We start from the raw sequence: 16,350 nt of genomic DNA on the forward strand, positions 1-16,350 counted from the left end.
TCTACAACCTCCTTTCTAGCAGATGTAGAGAGCACTAAGGCCTCCCCTCAGCCTCCCCTTCTGCAGACTAAACAATCCCATCCCTTAGCCACTCCTCTAAGACTTGTGCTCTAAACCTTTCACCAGCTTTGTTGACCTCTGGACATGCTCCAGCACTTCATTATATTCCTTGGAGTGAGAGGCCCCAAACTGAACACAGTACTTGAGGTGTGGCCTCACCAGTGCTAACTACAGGGGATAATCACATACCTAGTCCTGCTGGCCACGTTATTTCCTCTGGGAATGAACTCTTGAAGGGGGGTGGGAGGAGGAGTGTTCAGTTTTTACATGGTTCACAGACTTAGTTGCAACAGTGGGACTTTTCTCCTGTGTGGGCAGGAAAGGCTTGACAACAAGTACTCTACTCCAGGCAGACACGAAGGAAAAGGAGCTGTCATTTAAATGCCAGAGGTCCCCAGTTTCCCCATCACGCCACTGTGTCTCCTCAGGAGCTCATAAATAAGTAGGTAGGGCTTGAATCACAGCAGCATTTTATTGTCTAACTTCCATTGGTTTCAGTGATGATAAAATGGCCAAATACTTCTCTGAATTGGGACTAAATGAAACTCTTAACTCCTGGCTTTGGCCAAATAGCCTTACTATTGGCTCCAGAGGGCTCTGCTTCTGGGTCCCTGCTTCTCTCCAGACCTGTCAGCACAGGGGTCTCCTCTCGGTTTGCACAGCAGCTTATACACACAGCAGCATGACGTTAGCTGGGCTCAGAAGACGTCCCTCCAGTTCAGGCGGGAACCGCTGCTGCTGCCAGAGCCCCCGGGTGCCCACGGGTGGGCCGTGCCACGGGAGGGCAGCCGTGCCCCTCGCATCCAGCCGCCCCGCGGACACGCAGGCTCTCTAACAGTGGGACTTTTCTCCTGTGTGGGCAGGAAAGGCTTGACAACAAGTACTCTACTCCAGGCAGACACGAAGGAAAAGGAGCTGTCATTTAAATGCCAGAGGTCCCCAGTTTCCCCATCACGCCACTGTGTCTCCTCAGGAGCTCATAAATAAGTAGGTAGGGCTTGAATCACAGCAGCATTTTATTGTCTAACTTCCATTGGTTTCAGTGATGATAAAATGGCCAAATACTTCTCTGAATTGGGACTAAATGAGACTCTTAACTCCTGGCTTTGGCCAAATAGCCTTACTATTGGCTCCAGAGGGCTCTGCTTCTGGGTCCCTGCTTCTCTCCAGACCTGTCAGCACAGGGGTCTCCTCTCGGTTTGCACAGCAGCTTATACACACAGCAGCATGACGTTAGCTGGGCTCAGAAGACGTCCCTCCAGTTCAGACGGGAACCGCTGCTGCTGCCAGAGCCCCCGGGTGCCCACGGGTGGGCCGTGCCACGGGAGGGCAGCCGTGCCCCTCGCATCCAGCCGCCCCGCGGACACGCAGCCTCTCTCCGCTTCCCTCTCCCGCTGGTAGAAGAGCAGCTTGTAAAAAAAGGTCTCTTGAGGGAAATCACAGGCTTTGAAAGCTGCCTCCCCTGTGTAGCCATAGCCAGGTACTGAAATCTCACTTCATGGAACTTCTCAGCATTTTTAGCACAGACTTGCAGTCTGTTTCACCATGGTGTCCATACACTTTGGTTTGACAGACAGCATTTCCAGAGCTGTAGCTACACAGCAACCAGAGGAATAAACGGTGCTGAGCTCAAAGACTGAGGTCAATAGTTCAACACCAAACAAACCAAACTGGAGGGATGAGTCAAAATGTTCAAGGGCAGGGCTGTCACTCAAAGGGACCTCAACAGGCTGCAAGAAAGGCCAACAGTAACCTCAAGAAGTTCAACAGGGACAGTTACCAAATCCTGTACTTGGGAAATAATAGCCTCTTGAAATGGTAAGGGCTGGGCACTGACTGGCTGGGGAGACCTCTGCAGAAAAAGACCTGGGGCTCTGGGCTGACAACAAGCTGAGCACAGGCCAGTAGCCTGCCCAGGCAGCAGAGGGGGCCAGCAGCATTCTCAGCTGTTGGAACAGGAGCACAGACAGCAGATCAAGGGATGGGATTCCATTTATTTGGCACTTCTTAGACTGCATCTGGAGTAAGGTGTTTGGCTTTAGGATTTGCCGTACAAGAAAGACATCAGTAAACTGGAGCAAGACTGGGAGAGGGCCACCAGGATGGTAAAGGCTGGAGCACTTGCCCTATGAGGAGAGGCAGAGGGAATGGGGCTTGTTCAGCCTTTACAAAACAAGGCTGTGGAGGCGACCTACTAGTCACCTCTTCACATCTACCAGGAAATCATCACAAAGAGAGTTAGGCTTGTTGCTGAGGTGGACAGTGGGAGTAAACAGACAGTGGGAAATATGGGAGGATGCAAACTGATATAAGGGAAAAAAAAATCAAATACTGGAAAAGGCATTCCAGAGGGATGGGGTGCAGACCCCATCCTTGGAAGTTTTCGAGACCCAACTGGAGAAAGCTATGAGGATTCTGGTCTGATGACAGAGCAGGCTCTGCTCCAGGCAAGAGACTGACACAGAGATCTCCCGAGGGCCCTTCTAGCAGAGCGACTCTATGATTCTGTGAAACTGCCTGACAGTTCCCTCCTGAGCTGCAAGAACTGAAGATCTGGGGATGCAAAAGCTGGCTCTGTCTCTCATAGCTGTGTGAGGGGAAGAAGAACAAGCTTTTACAAATGTCAAAAATCGCTGATGCAGACACAAGTGTGTCAGACACAAATGATTCCTGACCAGAGCTTCCCATTGCTCCCACCTATAATGTCAAGTTGCAACATCAACCTCTATGCAAGTGATGTCCAATAAACACATTGTCCACAAGTTCTCAGTAGCAAGATGAAATCACTTGTAAGACTGTGGGCCTCGTCCTGATTTCTTGAGCATCAAACTCCTGAGCACTGCAATACAAAACTTCTTTAGAAATCACTAGAGCAGAAAACAGTAACTGCATTTCACAGTTAGCATAAATTGCACACATTTTGTAATGGGTATAAAAGCAACAAAAAGAAGCATGATGAAAATCTACTAACCTTTAATTAAATATGTTTTTACAATTGACAGCATCTTATATTTTCACATATATATTCCTTTCAACAGAAGGACCTTTCTTTCCTGGTGCCACAGCATGGCAGTAGTAACATAAGGAACCAATGTGGTGTGTCAAGGTGGTTGAGAAAGAAGCTGGCAGTAACTCTTCTTCAAACTCTCCTTCTATTTGCTCCAGGGACAGCTCAGTCCTGCAGAAAGGAAGGATGAGTCAACCTTAACAACCTACCATTTTCTTCCATATTCCTTGTGCCAGATTATAATATTTTGCAAGAAAAGATTACAGTTGTGTTAAGGGAAGAATCTATTAATTGATCCTTTTCTCATGCTTTGTGCTGTTGAATGACAAGGACAAAAAAATGCTCTCTTTTGAGGCTGTTCATTCAGAGTTGCTCCAGATCTTTTGGTCCTTGGAGTGGAGGTGCATGCAGATGATCAAACCCAGGTTTGCTTCATTTCCATAGCTGGGCTATTGAGCAGGCTGCCAGCCAGGCCCTTTCTTAAATTACTTGACAACACTCAATGGACCCAAAGGAAGACGGAGGTTACCAGAAATGAAGGCACTTTTTTTAACCCCAAGGAAAAACATAAAACTAAGGATGGATTAGAGCAAAGAGGGACTGAGTGTCTTCCCCTATTAGATGCATCCAAGAAGGGCAAAACTGAGTTTATCCTGAAATAGAACAGAATTTCTGCTAAGTGTATACAGAGTCAAAATTGCCTCTACCTTACACACAACATAAGTAAGGCAAAGTGTCACTTACTGTGTAACATTAACAGCTGTGAAGTACTCGAGTGAACAGATCCTTACTTGCTGATGCCCAGCCCATGTGTTTATTACAAAACAGGGTTCCCCAGAGCACCTCTCCTTCAGGAGCTGAGTGGGCATCTTGAGAATTACAATGTGCAAATGGACTTGTGTTGGGAAGAGAGCAAAACACTGCTCCCTCAATTCTGAATAAGGGTGAGAGAGGACTGAAGTCCCTCATGCACCAGCTCTTCCAGGAAAAAAAAAAAAAAAAGTACAGGGACAAATCCCAAATTCACCAATCAGACTACTTTCCTGAAACACCTTTAGTATAATGGTTTGGAATTTTCCTTCACATTTGTATCTGCAATACATCTCATAAATAAGTAGGTAGGGCTTGAATCACAGCAGCATTTTATTGTCTAACTTCCATTGGTTTCAGTGATGATAAAATGGCCAAATACTTCTCTGAATTGGGACTAAATGAAACTCTTAACTCCTGGCTTTGGCCAAATAGCCTTACTGAGGTAACAGCATCAACAGGCCCCAGAGGGCTCTTGGGCATGTAAAGGCAGGCATTGTTTTTCAAAAAGCATCAAATACCTTGTCATTTGAATCAAGCTAATGCATTACTCTTCGTTGCCCACAAGTGCCCTTCCAGAGACCTTTGCTCTGCAGCATGTTGGCACACGGTTTGTTTAGGATGCTTCAACTGCATTTCCTCAAGAAGTTGCTTATGACTGACATCTGCTTGCAAATAACCCTGCTGGTTATTCAGGTTAGTTAGTACCAGGCTATCTGCAGAGATTCTAGCTTTTGGCAGGCGCTCTCCTTTGGAAACAGCACCATAAAACATGCCACAGAAATGTTTTCCATGCTGGATCATGGAGAAGCATCCTCAGCATTTTAGCTGTGCTTGAGAGCCATGTTGTGCCTCTGCTGAGCTGTGACCGAAAATTTCCAGTCACTCCTTCCAGTTGGGTGAGCAGGCTTGCAAACCAGACCTGTGGGTTGGGTTTTTTTTTTCCATTTTAAACCTACACACAAAGCCCCTGGGAAGCGGGCAGAGCAGAGGGTGTCCCTCGGTGTGGTCACAGGTCTCCCCAGAGAGCGCTGGGAGGGGAATACGGGTCTCGTTTCCCCCCCCCCTGTGCACCAGGCTGGACATCCCCCTGTGATCACAGGCCCCCAGCTCCCACCACTCGGCTGCACCCCCCTCCCCTCCCGGCGCAAGGAGGGGGCATCAGCTCTGAGCTGATGGACTTTGGACCCCTCTCCCGGTTGCCAGGGGAACAGCACGGCCCCGCCAAAGCATAAAAGAGCAGCAGAGGGGTTGGGGGGGGGGTGGAAGAGGAGGCGCTGCCGCCCGCCCCGAGGGCTGACCCCGCTCCCGGCTCCGGCCGAGCATCCCGGCCCGCCGAGGAACCATCCTCTGATGGTTCCTCTGGGCGCTGAGGAACCATCCGCTGGCAGCTGGAGAAAGAGTAAGTCCTTGTTTCAGCTCTAGGAGAGGGGGGTAAAAAACAAAGGAATGGTTTATAGCTTATATTTCTACGAATGAAGGCACTTCTCTTCCAGCACAATTATTTCCTTGCCAGAAATCTCAGCTCCTGGCAGGTATTTTGGTTCAGGTTTGTGGTTTTGTAATCACACTGAAATGACAGATTCTGCAAAGTTCGTCTTTCATGTGTTGCAATTGTTTAAACGTTGTAGTTTGTATGCCTCGGGTAATAATTAACAGTTTTATGAAGAATGACCACAAAGAAAGGTAGAATTATTTTGCTCCCTTTTGCAAATACTTCTTTAGGCAAATCTTGAAAGGCAAGAGAACCGTTGGTGGGAATTATTCCACCTGACAGGAGTCGAGTAATTTTATTCAGCTAAAACTGCCTGGAGAAGAGCACTGGAAGAGAAGGATCAGGGGAGGAGCAGCTGGGACCTGTGTTTTATTCTGCCATTTAATTTACCTGTGGTTTAGTTCTGTGTTATATTCTGCCCTTCAGTTTATAAATCAAACCCATGATAAAGTAAGGACAAGACCAAGTAAATACCCCATCAATATATGGCTTTAAAGTCTCAATGGCAATGACAACATCCACTATCTGAGAGGGAGAACAGGAGCTGAGGTACCCATCACCAGGTGGTCCTTCTTCACAGTTTCAGTCTCCAGTTGCTTAGTGAATATTAACATTTCATAGTTGCTTTCCACCATACAGCTTTCCCCTCTCGTGTCTATTTTTTTTTCTTCTTAATTTTGGTTTTAAACAACAGAAAATAAAGTGTTACAGTACTTTAAAAATACCATTTTCATTCATGACGCAAGCATCATGTTTTAGGCTTGGCAAGTCTTTAATTTAGTGTAATGCTTAACTTGAACTTTTGTCCAGGTCAGGTTAGACAGGACACTAGGAAATAATAACAAAAAGTTGCAGTCAAGATTTCTTTCCTGAAGTTCACTCAGTGTTAGTATGCTTGCTCCAGGGAGTAGCTGGTTTGACATTAAAAACCTGAGACTTGTAAAAAATGGTCTTAAAATTAATTTTAGCACCTCAGTGTTCAAATGCTCAGCTTGAGCCACCAACAATAACTCCATATTTCTGACAGTGCTGACCATCCGCTCTTGGGCACCTCATTTCCCAGGTGGTATCCCTTTCTAAGGATAGATGAATAAACAGAGATTTGATAGCACATACCTTACAATTACAAAACTATTTGTTGTATGAAAATGTGATGCATTTGTGAGCATACAAATTCTGCTTTAAGCGTGTGTATATACTTTTTTTTTTTTAATACTCAGACTTAAATCACAGAAAAGACAACCCCACTAACATTGTAGCTTACATGCACCCAGTACATTTGGAGTCAGCACCAGCACTGGAGGAAATGGTATTTGCTAAGGCTTCTCTTTTACAAAAATACCTAAAATTAGCCTATAGAAAGGCAAAAGGCTAGATGGTTCAAGAAGTGAACTGGGAAGCTGACTTGGAGTAGAAGTAAGATCTTTTCACAGTGAAAGATAAAACTATGTACTTCGTGGTTCTCTTTAACACAAAACCAGGGCATGATTTTGTATTCCTGACACCTTTTTAGAACAGGGCTCTCTCACAGGCATCAGCAAAGGAGTTCAAGCCACTAGTGCTTCCATTATTTGAAAGCTGTAGAAAGCACTGGAGAGAAATACCAGTCAGCAGACTGGAATAGCTGTGTGGTTAGACAGCAACAAGAAGAAACTTTTTTTTCTATGAAGCCTTCCCTCTGAGACTTCATAGCCACTGAGTAGAGAACCTGTAGTGACAGGCTGTACTGCCAAGCAGGATGGAGACACACTGCCATAATGGCACTGCTAGAAATAAAATTCTGATTTTCCATTGCATTAGATCAGATTTATACCACTGATCCAGTTACACAGGTGTGATAAAAAATCCTGCCTATGGTGCTCAAGTAAGGTGAGTTTGATCTGCTACTGCTTTGTAAGGCTGTGCAGAACACTGCTCTCCTCCCAGGTGAGTTAAGCTTTATACCACTTCCTTCTGACTTTACATTTATGTAAATGCTTATCCTGGCAATTCAAAGGTGAATATCCAAATCAATGTGGGTCAGCTTTCCCGGACAGCGTGTACTGTGCACACTTCCAAGCTGGAATAGCTCCAGGTCTGTTCTGGCAAAGCAAATCCTGCCACTCATCTTGGTCCCCTGCTCAGTAGTAGGAAAAGTGCAGCCTGCATGTGTGAAGCCAGGCATGAAAATGAAGGGTTTCACCCACCCTTACACATGCATCCTTTCTACTCTCTCAGGGTTGGGGATAATCAGGCTGTGACCTGCCAAGGGAGGTATCACCACTCCAAATCCTTTGGGACAACAAGATTTCCTCCTTTCGTTTGAGTCTTTTCCTATTAATCTGGCTCCCTGCAGTTACGTGTCACAACCATCCCCGCTGTCATGTTTGCCTCCAGCATAGACAGAAGCTTTGCAAGGGATGGACAGGCTTGACAATTTTGCAGAGGTGTTTTTTAAGATGAATTGTCTGTCCCGCAGTCTATGTACACCTGAACACCAAAATACCCATGCGGGAACATTTTCAAGGGTCTGTGTTTTTCAAGTTGCGTGCAACAGAATTGCCTATTTTATCTTGCATTTTTAATCACTGCTGGGAAGGAATTTGTTCGCTACACTTGACAGCACCACTGCTACAGCACTGGCTGCTCAGCCTAATGACAGCAGCCCAGGCTTTTGCTGCACAAGCAAATGCAAATACAATTTTCAATTATTGACAAGCACAGATCACACTGCAGCCTGGAAGTATGTAGAGTGTCAGCTTTTATCACAAAGTTATTTTCCTACATTTATGTGTGGAGTAACTAAATAAATATGGTGATTGTTTAAACAAAGAGATGGAAGACAAAATACCTCTCTCTCTCTGCCATCAGCCCACTTAGGGAGCTCCTAAAACTCCCACAGAGTAAAAAGGTCTAATCCAGTATTTTGTTTCCCTCCCTAGAGCTTTCTGGTCAGATAATGTGGCTACCCCACAGTGAAAACTCAGAAACGACTGATTAAGGGATTGACCATTTGCATTTTATGTAACTCTTCCCATTTTCCTGTAATCTTGTATTTTAACACCTGCGTAGTTCAGCAGAAGTTTAAAAGCTCACCTTACTCTTTCTCATGTGCATGCCTCTCTGCAAACCAGAGATGTTATTTTTTTTCAGTTACAATTCAACAAGTTTTTTTTCCAGAAAATCTGATCAGCTTTAAAGCAAATTGTTAGCATTATCTTTGAGGGGAAAACAAAAAAAACAAAAAAAAAACCAACCACAAACAAACAAACAAACAAAAACAAAACAAAAAACAGAAGAGTTCAGTTTATTCTTTCAAATGCTGAAGAAATTGCACTTCAAAAACTTTCAGAGAGTCACAATGCAAACACAGCACAGCTACCCAACAGGAGCCTTGTGCTGTGTTTAAAAATCCTGTTTTTCAATAAACATTTTACAGGTTAGACAGCTACTAAATATCACTGAAAGATTACACAGATGAATGCAAGTTTGGGGCACGCTTCACTCCTTAGAGCAACAGGAGCTTGTCCGAGCTCCTCTTTCCCATGCCTCCCTTCGGATGTTTGTGCAGCACCAGCCCTCCTGTGAGAACAGACTGGTTAAGCTGCTGTCCCCACCTCCTTGCTGTCACCTTCACTCTGAAATGCAATACATTTTTTTTTACACATCCCTCCCATACCTGCATGCAAACGGGAAAAGAGGCTGGCTTCAAAGTTCTTCTAAATGCTTTTGGTGCTGTTGAGCCCTTCATGCTATTTTAATCTAAACTGGGTGGGTTTGGTATTCATTTTGTGTACATTCCTCAAGCTGCACAAGATTATATGGATTTAAGCTCCTCTTTGCTTAATACAGCACTTTCACATAGGCACATGTTAACACAAGTGATCAATGAGGGGTTTTAATTAGGTTTTTTTTCTGAATAGCAAATGAAAGAAAGCACCCTGTGAAGAAATTAATTGTGTAGGCTTGGGACTTCCATTGAATAGGATTAACTTTCCTTGAGACAGTAGCGTTCTCACACAACAGTCAAAGGCTTTTTATTGCTTTTTTTGCAGTTTTCTTACCACAGAGATCTGCAATTAGCAAAAACAAAAATTAAAATAATAATAATAATTAGTAGAGTGATCAAAGCAAATTCAGAAACCTGAAATCACGCTATTAGTAAATAAGCATAGAAAATCTCCTTTATCTGTGAAAAAAAAAAAAAAAAGGAGCAGGGATGGAATCTTGAGCTAAAAAGCTTCTGGGATAACATGTAATAAAACTGGGGTTTCATTGCTGGAAAGAGGATACACATCTAAAAACATGCGTGGCTGAGGCAATCAAACTGGAATAAATTTCTGCTAGTATCTCTGTCTAGTCTGATTTTCCCCTGAAAGCCCCTCCACTCAGGACAAAAAATGAATAAATTATTTGCTGGATTGACATAACTTAAAATTGCTTTTTTTCTGAATGAGGTTATTGCTACCAGAAGCAAGGAAAATTTCCCTAAAATCATAAGGACTTTTGTTTGTTGCTAAGCAGAGAAGGCAGCTTCTCCTCTCCCTGTCGCAGTGATCCCAGCTCTGAAGTGGTGGCTCTTGTCCCCCTGCCCAGGCCAGCACTGCAGGCTGGATGCCAGCAGCTACTGGGATCTAGTTTTTCTCCAGTTTTTGCCTGGAAGGAAAAACTCATTACTGAGTAACAGATCTTGGATTTGATATATACGACACAAATCAGGAGCTGTAAAGCAGAGGCAGAATGGAGGACTCTTCTAGAGGAACATTATTTTCCTTTCTGTCAAGACATGCATGTAAAGCTAGTAAAGAACCTGCCCCAGATGTTCCTGATTTGTTGAGGAAGGCTTCCTACTCCTTTCTTCTCCTTCATTCCTTCATGCCATCTCTGGGCTGTACTTCCCTCTCCTCCACCCAGCCCCTTATCACCATTCCCCTTTTCTCTACAGCTGCCTCCTTCACCCACAGCTACCTCCTTGTCCCACCATACAAGCTGTTGTGGTCTCCTCCTCATCCACTTATGTCAGCTGAGCTGGTGCTCTGCGGCTTAGGTACTGTGTCCAGGTACTCCTGAGCTGCTCTTGGTGCTTAGAGCTGACCTTTCTTCCCTGTTCTCCAAATATTCAGCTAGATAGATCTGGTTACAACAGAAAGTCCTCCAACCTGGGGTGATGCAAGAGCTTCCATTCAATGTCAAGGAAGACTTCTAAAGGAGTCTGTGAGGAAAACTGGATGGTATCTTTGGACTTCAGGAAGCTTAAATGCCAGATTAAAAAGATAAGTTGCAAGCTCAAATTTGAAATACCGTTCTTGTTTCTTGAGTTCAACATTCTTCTAGTAAAAGCTGAAAAGCTGAAAAATATTGACATGATTTTCCCCAGACTGCTATACCTGCTATGCTGTTACTGTGCAAGGAAATGTAAAATGGCTTATGGAAACAAGTTTTAAAATCTATTGTGTCAGGTGGACGAGTCTTTAAATAGCTCTAGATTTAAAAAGTTTTAAGTAGAAACAACACTTTTTCTTTGCTACTGTATGATAAGCTTCCTTTTGCCGAAGTTGTTAGTGTAGTAGAAGAGTAAGACACAGTCTGATTCTGTTTGTTTTATCACTGAAATGTTGTCTCCTAACCAAAATCAAGGACGGATGCTGCACAACTGTTAGACAATGTGCATATTAAATATATATGATGAGACTGTTGCTTACTCTCTGAATATGTACTGATTATATTGGAAATCTAGCTAAGCTTGACTCAAAAAATAGGGAAGAGAAAGTGGCATACCCACTAACTTTCCCCAGGAAACTGTATGGAAAGTCTTGACATTTAGCATTATCTGATGCATTCTTTGGGTTTACATAGCTTATATCTAACAGCATTTTAGTGAGCTCAATGCATAAATTATCTCTGTTAAGGGAAGTGGGTAATGCTCAGAGAAAGAGCATGGTGGAAAGATGTATCCCCCACCCCAAATTCTTCAGTTTTCTGAAGACACTCTCCTGTTCTTCGTAAATTTGGAGAAGACGAAGAACACAGAATTAATAGACAAGATAATCCACTCCATGTTTTCTTTCAGTTTACTGGCATTATTACAGCTAAGGGCTTTTGTGTATCTTCAAGAGCCCTGCTGAAGGCACATTTGCATTGCAAGCAATTCAAAATACAGAGAATCTCTGCAAGGAAGGAAGACTTTTGAAAATAGCTGTTAGCTTTTGCAACATCTAAAGTACTTGCTCAGAGACAAAGGGTTTATTCTTTGTGTAGCTAACCATGACACCAACACACCAAATTTAAAAAAAATAAATAAATAAAAAATTAACTAATCTGTGTTTCAGCCCTTTCAATGATTAAACACAGATTAAATCTCAACCATTTTTCTTCCTCCTGCAGGCGCATACATTCAAGCCTTGGTCCTGTTTTCCAGACCCATGCTTCTCTTTGATTCTCACATTTTCTACCCTGGCAAAGTTCTGTCCCTCAACTGCCATGTCTATTACTTTTGCTTCACATTCTTCTTTATCTTCCTTACTGAAACTCAGACTGTTCTGAGCCACTCCCCAAGAAGACAAGCTAAAGACGTCTCCTCCAGACTTCAAGTGAAAAGAACTTGCTAAGTCATTACCCCCACCCCCTACCACTGCCTTGACAGCAGAAATAATTCAAAAAGATAAAACTCTGAGTCATCAAGCTGGTGTGATTAAGTTTTATCTATGCTTTAACTCATTTTTTGCTTAAATGCCCCTGCCCCCCACCTCTAAAAATGAAAGCCAACCTTTTCCCAAGGCTTAACCAATGCACAGAGCAAAGTAATTTGATTAAGAGCCATATAACACATATAAAGTGTGCTTAAGTAAAGGTGCATTGCAGGTGATTTTGACACTTCAGGGACAGCCAGCCTGCAACATGTATTTCCCTGCTTGCACATCACTCACCAAAGCAACAGAGAAATTAAATACCAAGAAGTGAATTGATAGGAATGTTTCTGTGTTACATGTAACAGAAGAAAATAGCAAGTATTTCTGGAGAGAACATTTTCTGGAATGCCAAGACTGAGAACTGTGTTTAGATTTTGACGGATGGAGCCCAAATGCTATCAGCTAAGCTACACTTGAAAGAGACTTTTCTTTGGTTGGCTGCAAGACAGTAGAGAACTAAAGGTTCTCCACTTCAGGTACTGAAAAAATGTATGAAAAGGAATCAGGAGTTATAACTAATAAGTATGCATCAAAGTATTTTATTCTAATGCTTTATGACTATTATGTCCTCACATGTTACATGGAAAAAGCAGCATCCCCCCTTTGGATGCAGGTGGGAGTTTGAAATGAGGAAGTGCCCAGTCTTCGATTAAAGTCTGGTTTACTAAGTTAAAACTCATATTGCTAACATTTTCTAGGAATTATTCTTGCAAATGTTACCTCCAAAAGAGATTCATCCAAGTAATTTATTTGAGTTGTAAAACAGAGGTCACATTAGAGATTTCTGATTTATCACAACGGTTAGCCATGGTTAAGGGCTGAGAAAATAAGCACAGTGTGGAGGCTTAGTAATAGGATTTTCATTGTGATGCATGATTAGATGCTTAGATACTGGAGACCAAATTAATCTAGCAGTAATGATACCTAAACAGCTACAGCTTAGATGAGTCTGACCTTTGAAGTTAAACTTTAGCTAACAGTTGGACTGGTATTTCTGGTATGTTCCACAACATGGATTAAAGATTGATTTAAGCATTAAAACTGCTGTATTCTTCATTCAATAAAACAACATACTAAATTCAGGGAGTGCATACAAAATTAAAGAATGTTTAAGTCAGTTTCTGTGCATTTATATGATATAGGTCTTGTGTAAGAACACCCATAATCTGTGTGACCAAAGATCCACCTAGTCAAGTAGCAACCTCCACATGCAGTCACAAGAAGGTGCACAGGAGAGCTTTCAAATAGAGAAACAACATGTGATGGTGCTATAACTTTCTTTCCCTCCTCTTACTTGCACCACAGGGCTTTCTGTAGCAAGGTGTGGTGTCTGTGTACATGATAACCACAGTGGACTTCTCCTCACTGAACATATCCCATCCTGCCTTGAGTCTGTGAAAACTTCTCACACCGACATCTTTTGCTAAGGATCAGTAAATCAGCTGCCACCCTAGTGGTTTTATTTGAGATATCTGGTTCTTGGAAGAAGCAGTGAGAAACTGAACTTTACCCACCATCTTCATGTTATTTGTGCTGTTATAGGTCACCATCACATCCTGCCTCAACCATCCCTTTTCCCACCTAGAGTTTCACCTAACCTAGTCCCACCTTACTTAAAGAGAAGCCCTACAATGTCTCATCATTCTTGTTGCTCTTTTCTGAACCCCAGTCCTGTGGTATCCTTTCTGAAATGGTGGGACTGCACACACAGGCAAGTGTCAGCAAACAAGTCACTGTCTCCTTTTTTGCATCATTTTCCTGTTACATCTTAACAATTTAATGACTTTTCCACTGCTGTTAAGCAATATGCTGATGCTTTCACACAAATGTCTACCACAAATTCAAGATCTCTGCTGTGCAGAGACATGGTGAGAGAGGGTCCTTGGTCCCCAAAACTTACAGGCTAAGGCTGAAGCCAATTCATATGGACCAAAAGCAGGTTTTATTGGCACACCACATAGTTCAGAAGGTGCTGCCTCCAGCAGTGCTTCTGCCCTTAACTTCCCTCCCTTCCTCCTGCCCTTACCTTCACACTGGGCAGGCTCAAGAGGTGCCTTCATAGAGAAGAGGGTGTCCAAGCTGTCCCATTAGCAGATTAAACCATTCAGAACAAAAGAGGAGTGAAAGAAGAATCCCAAACATGAGTCACAAAGCATTTTTTTCAATCAGTGTAGCTGTGCTTCCCCTCTAATGCAGGGCAACCTGCTAAACTGCAATATTGTTCTGAATAGATGAGACAGATAATGGGTGAGAAAAGCAAAGTAATATTAACCATTGAGCGGTCTTTAGTATAATAAATATATTGTTTTTCCTCAGTAGGTAAAGCCAAGGGTTCCAATTCACTGAGTGAAAGGAGGCGACGCTCAGCAGCTTGGCACCAGTACTAATGAAGCCACTAGCCTTCTCTGCTTTCTCCTTTTGGCTGGCTCTCCTTTTGGCTGGCTGCCTCGGCGTACACATCACTGGCAGTTTTGTGAGAAGTCAGAGGAACCACACGCTAATTTTCACCAAGGAAAACACCATCCGCAACTGCAGCTGCTCAGCAGATATCCGTGATTGTGACTACTGCCTGGCAAACTTGATGTGCAACTGCAAAACGGTGCTGCCTTCCACCATGGAAAAAACGACCTACAGTAGCCACCTGACCATTTGGTTCACAGACACCTCTGTGCTGGAGATGCTCCTCAACTTCACCAGGGTGTGGGATTTGAAGCTGTCCTTCTGTGGCACCACCCCTCTCCCAACAGAATACTTGGCCATCTGGGGACTTCGAAAGCTCCAGGTAAACAAGGTCAAGGGACGGTTTCCAGAGCAGAGTGTAACCATCTACAGCAGCAGAAACAACAAAAAAGAAGACTCGCTTGCACTGCACAACAAAGACAGTCAAATGCTTGTGTATATTTCTTTTCTGGATACCTCACTTTTCAATGGCTATTCTTTGCTAAAGTCATACAGTGTGGAAAACGTCTCTAGTATCATGGAGCACTTTCCCAGCCTGCTATACTCTGATGTTTCCCCAACCTCAGATAACAAGAGATATGTTGTAACATTAATTTACTGAGTTATTGAACATATTCACTAGTCAGAGGCATGGCAAACTGTTAAGAGACTGATGGGACTTCTTTAACTCTGTCTGTTTTGTCCAGGAGGAGCTGTTATGGGAAGGACAGTCCTGACTGCGATAGCACAAGGAGGTGTTTAAAGTAAAACAGACTCATCAGACCAATTCAGCAAATGCTTTCCTAAAGAACAAAGAAAATGGGAAACAACTGTTTTAGAAAGCAATGATGCAAATTCTTTTTATATATTGTAAGCTAAGAACTGAAATGCCTCAGACAGATAAAGACAGAACATTGCACCTCCAGTTGTCGAAGAACCTGAACCTCCCAGAGAATCACTCAGGTTAGATGGCAGCTTGGGTGGTCTCCAGTCCAATCCCCCTTGTCTCAAGAAGGGTCAGCTCTGGGATCAGACCAGGCAGATCAGGATTTTCTGCAGTCAAGTCTTGAAAAGCCCCCAAAGATGGAACCTGCACAACCTGCCCCACTGCCTGCCTGTCCTCATGGGGAAACTTTTTTCCATGTATTAACCCCAGCCTTCCTTTCTCCAAGCTGAGAAAGCCCAGTTCCCTCACTCTTTTCTCACAGTCACATGTGCCAGCCCTGACCACCTTGGTGGCTCTCCACTGGACCATGTTAATCGATCCCTATCCTTCTTGCTTGGGGCAAGGGGGGAGGAAACTGCATGCAATTTAATCAGTGCCCAGATGAGGGGAATAATCCATTTACTGGCTGTGCCCCTGTCAATACAGCCTACTGCTGTCAGGTTCAAAGGGTGAGAAGTTGTTACAGGTTACTCCAACTGGGAGTGCTGTGTTGTCCTTGATCTCTGGTACTTGGTCAGAGCTGGGAACCCTCTGCCTGGGCTCAGTGACAGCCCCTTACGAGAGTAGGGCCAGGCTATGCAGGCAGACTCCAACCTCAGTGCACCAGGGCACGTGTGTTTGGAGGATGGCCAGGAAGCTCTTCTCACTACCAAGCCATGGCACACACCATGGGAAAGCACTGGGCAAGAGGCCACCTGACAGGTGAGACACTACCTTCACAAAGGTATTTTTACCCAAGGAGAGGCCTGTCTCTTGTATGTTGGGTGTGCCAATGCATGCAATTTCCCCACAGGCAGGGAACTTGACTCCGTTTTTTGTGATAATGGCAAGCTGTGCTCATGTTCTCCCCTGTGGGAAGGGAGAAAGGCCCCATTCAGTGACTCTTGTCTGATAAGGAAGGCAAAGTTTCTGGCAGACATGCAGC

General features: G+C 43.8%; 1 protein-coding gene across 1 annotated transcript; it reads left to right on the plus strand.

Annotated features, from left to right (window-relative positions):
* The first annotated feature begins 14,426 nt into the window (after positions 1-14,426).
* LOC104395006 (chromosome unknown open reading frame, human C21orf62) lies at positions 14,427-15,101 on the plus strand. Its single transcript, XM_010004670.1, has one exon. It carries the CDS (start codon positions 14,427-14,429, stop codon positions 15,099-15,101), a length of 675 nt encoding a protein of 224 aa, XP_010002972.1.
* The last annotated feature ends 1,249 nt before the right edge of the window (positions 15,102-16,350 follow it).

This window comes from Chaetura pelagica, unplaced genomic scaffold (assembly GCF_000747805.2).
Source record: "Chaetura pelagica isolate M959 unplaced genomic scaffold, ChaPel_1.0 scaffold299, whole genome shotgun sequence".
Classification (NCBI taxonomy): domain Eukaryota; kingdom Metazoa; phylum Chordata; class Aves; order Apodiformes; family Apodidae; genus Chaetura; species Chaetura pelagica.

Excerpts from the sequence above, each read along its gene's own strand:
- LOC104395006 (XM_010004670.1), top strand. The coding sequence starts at position 14,427 with ATGAAGCCACTAGCCTTCTCTGCTTTCTCCTTTTGGCTGGCTCTCCTT.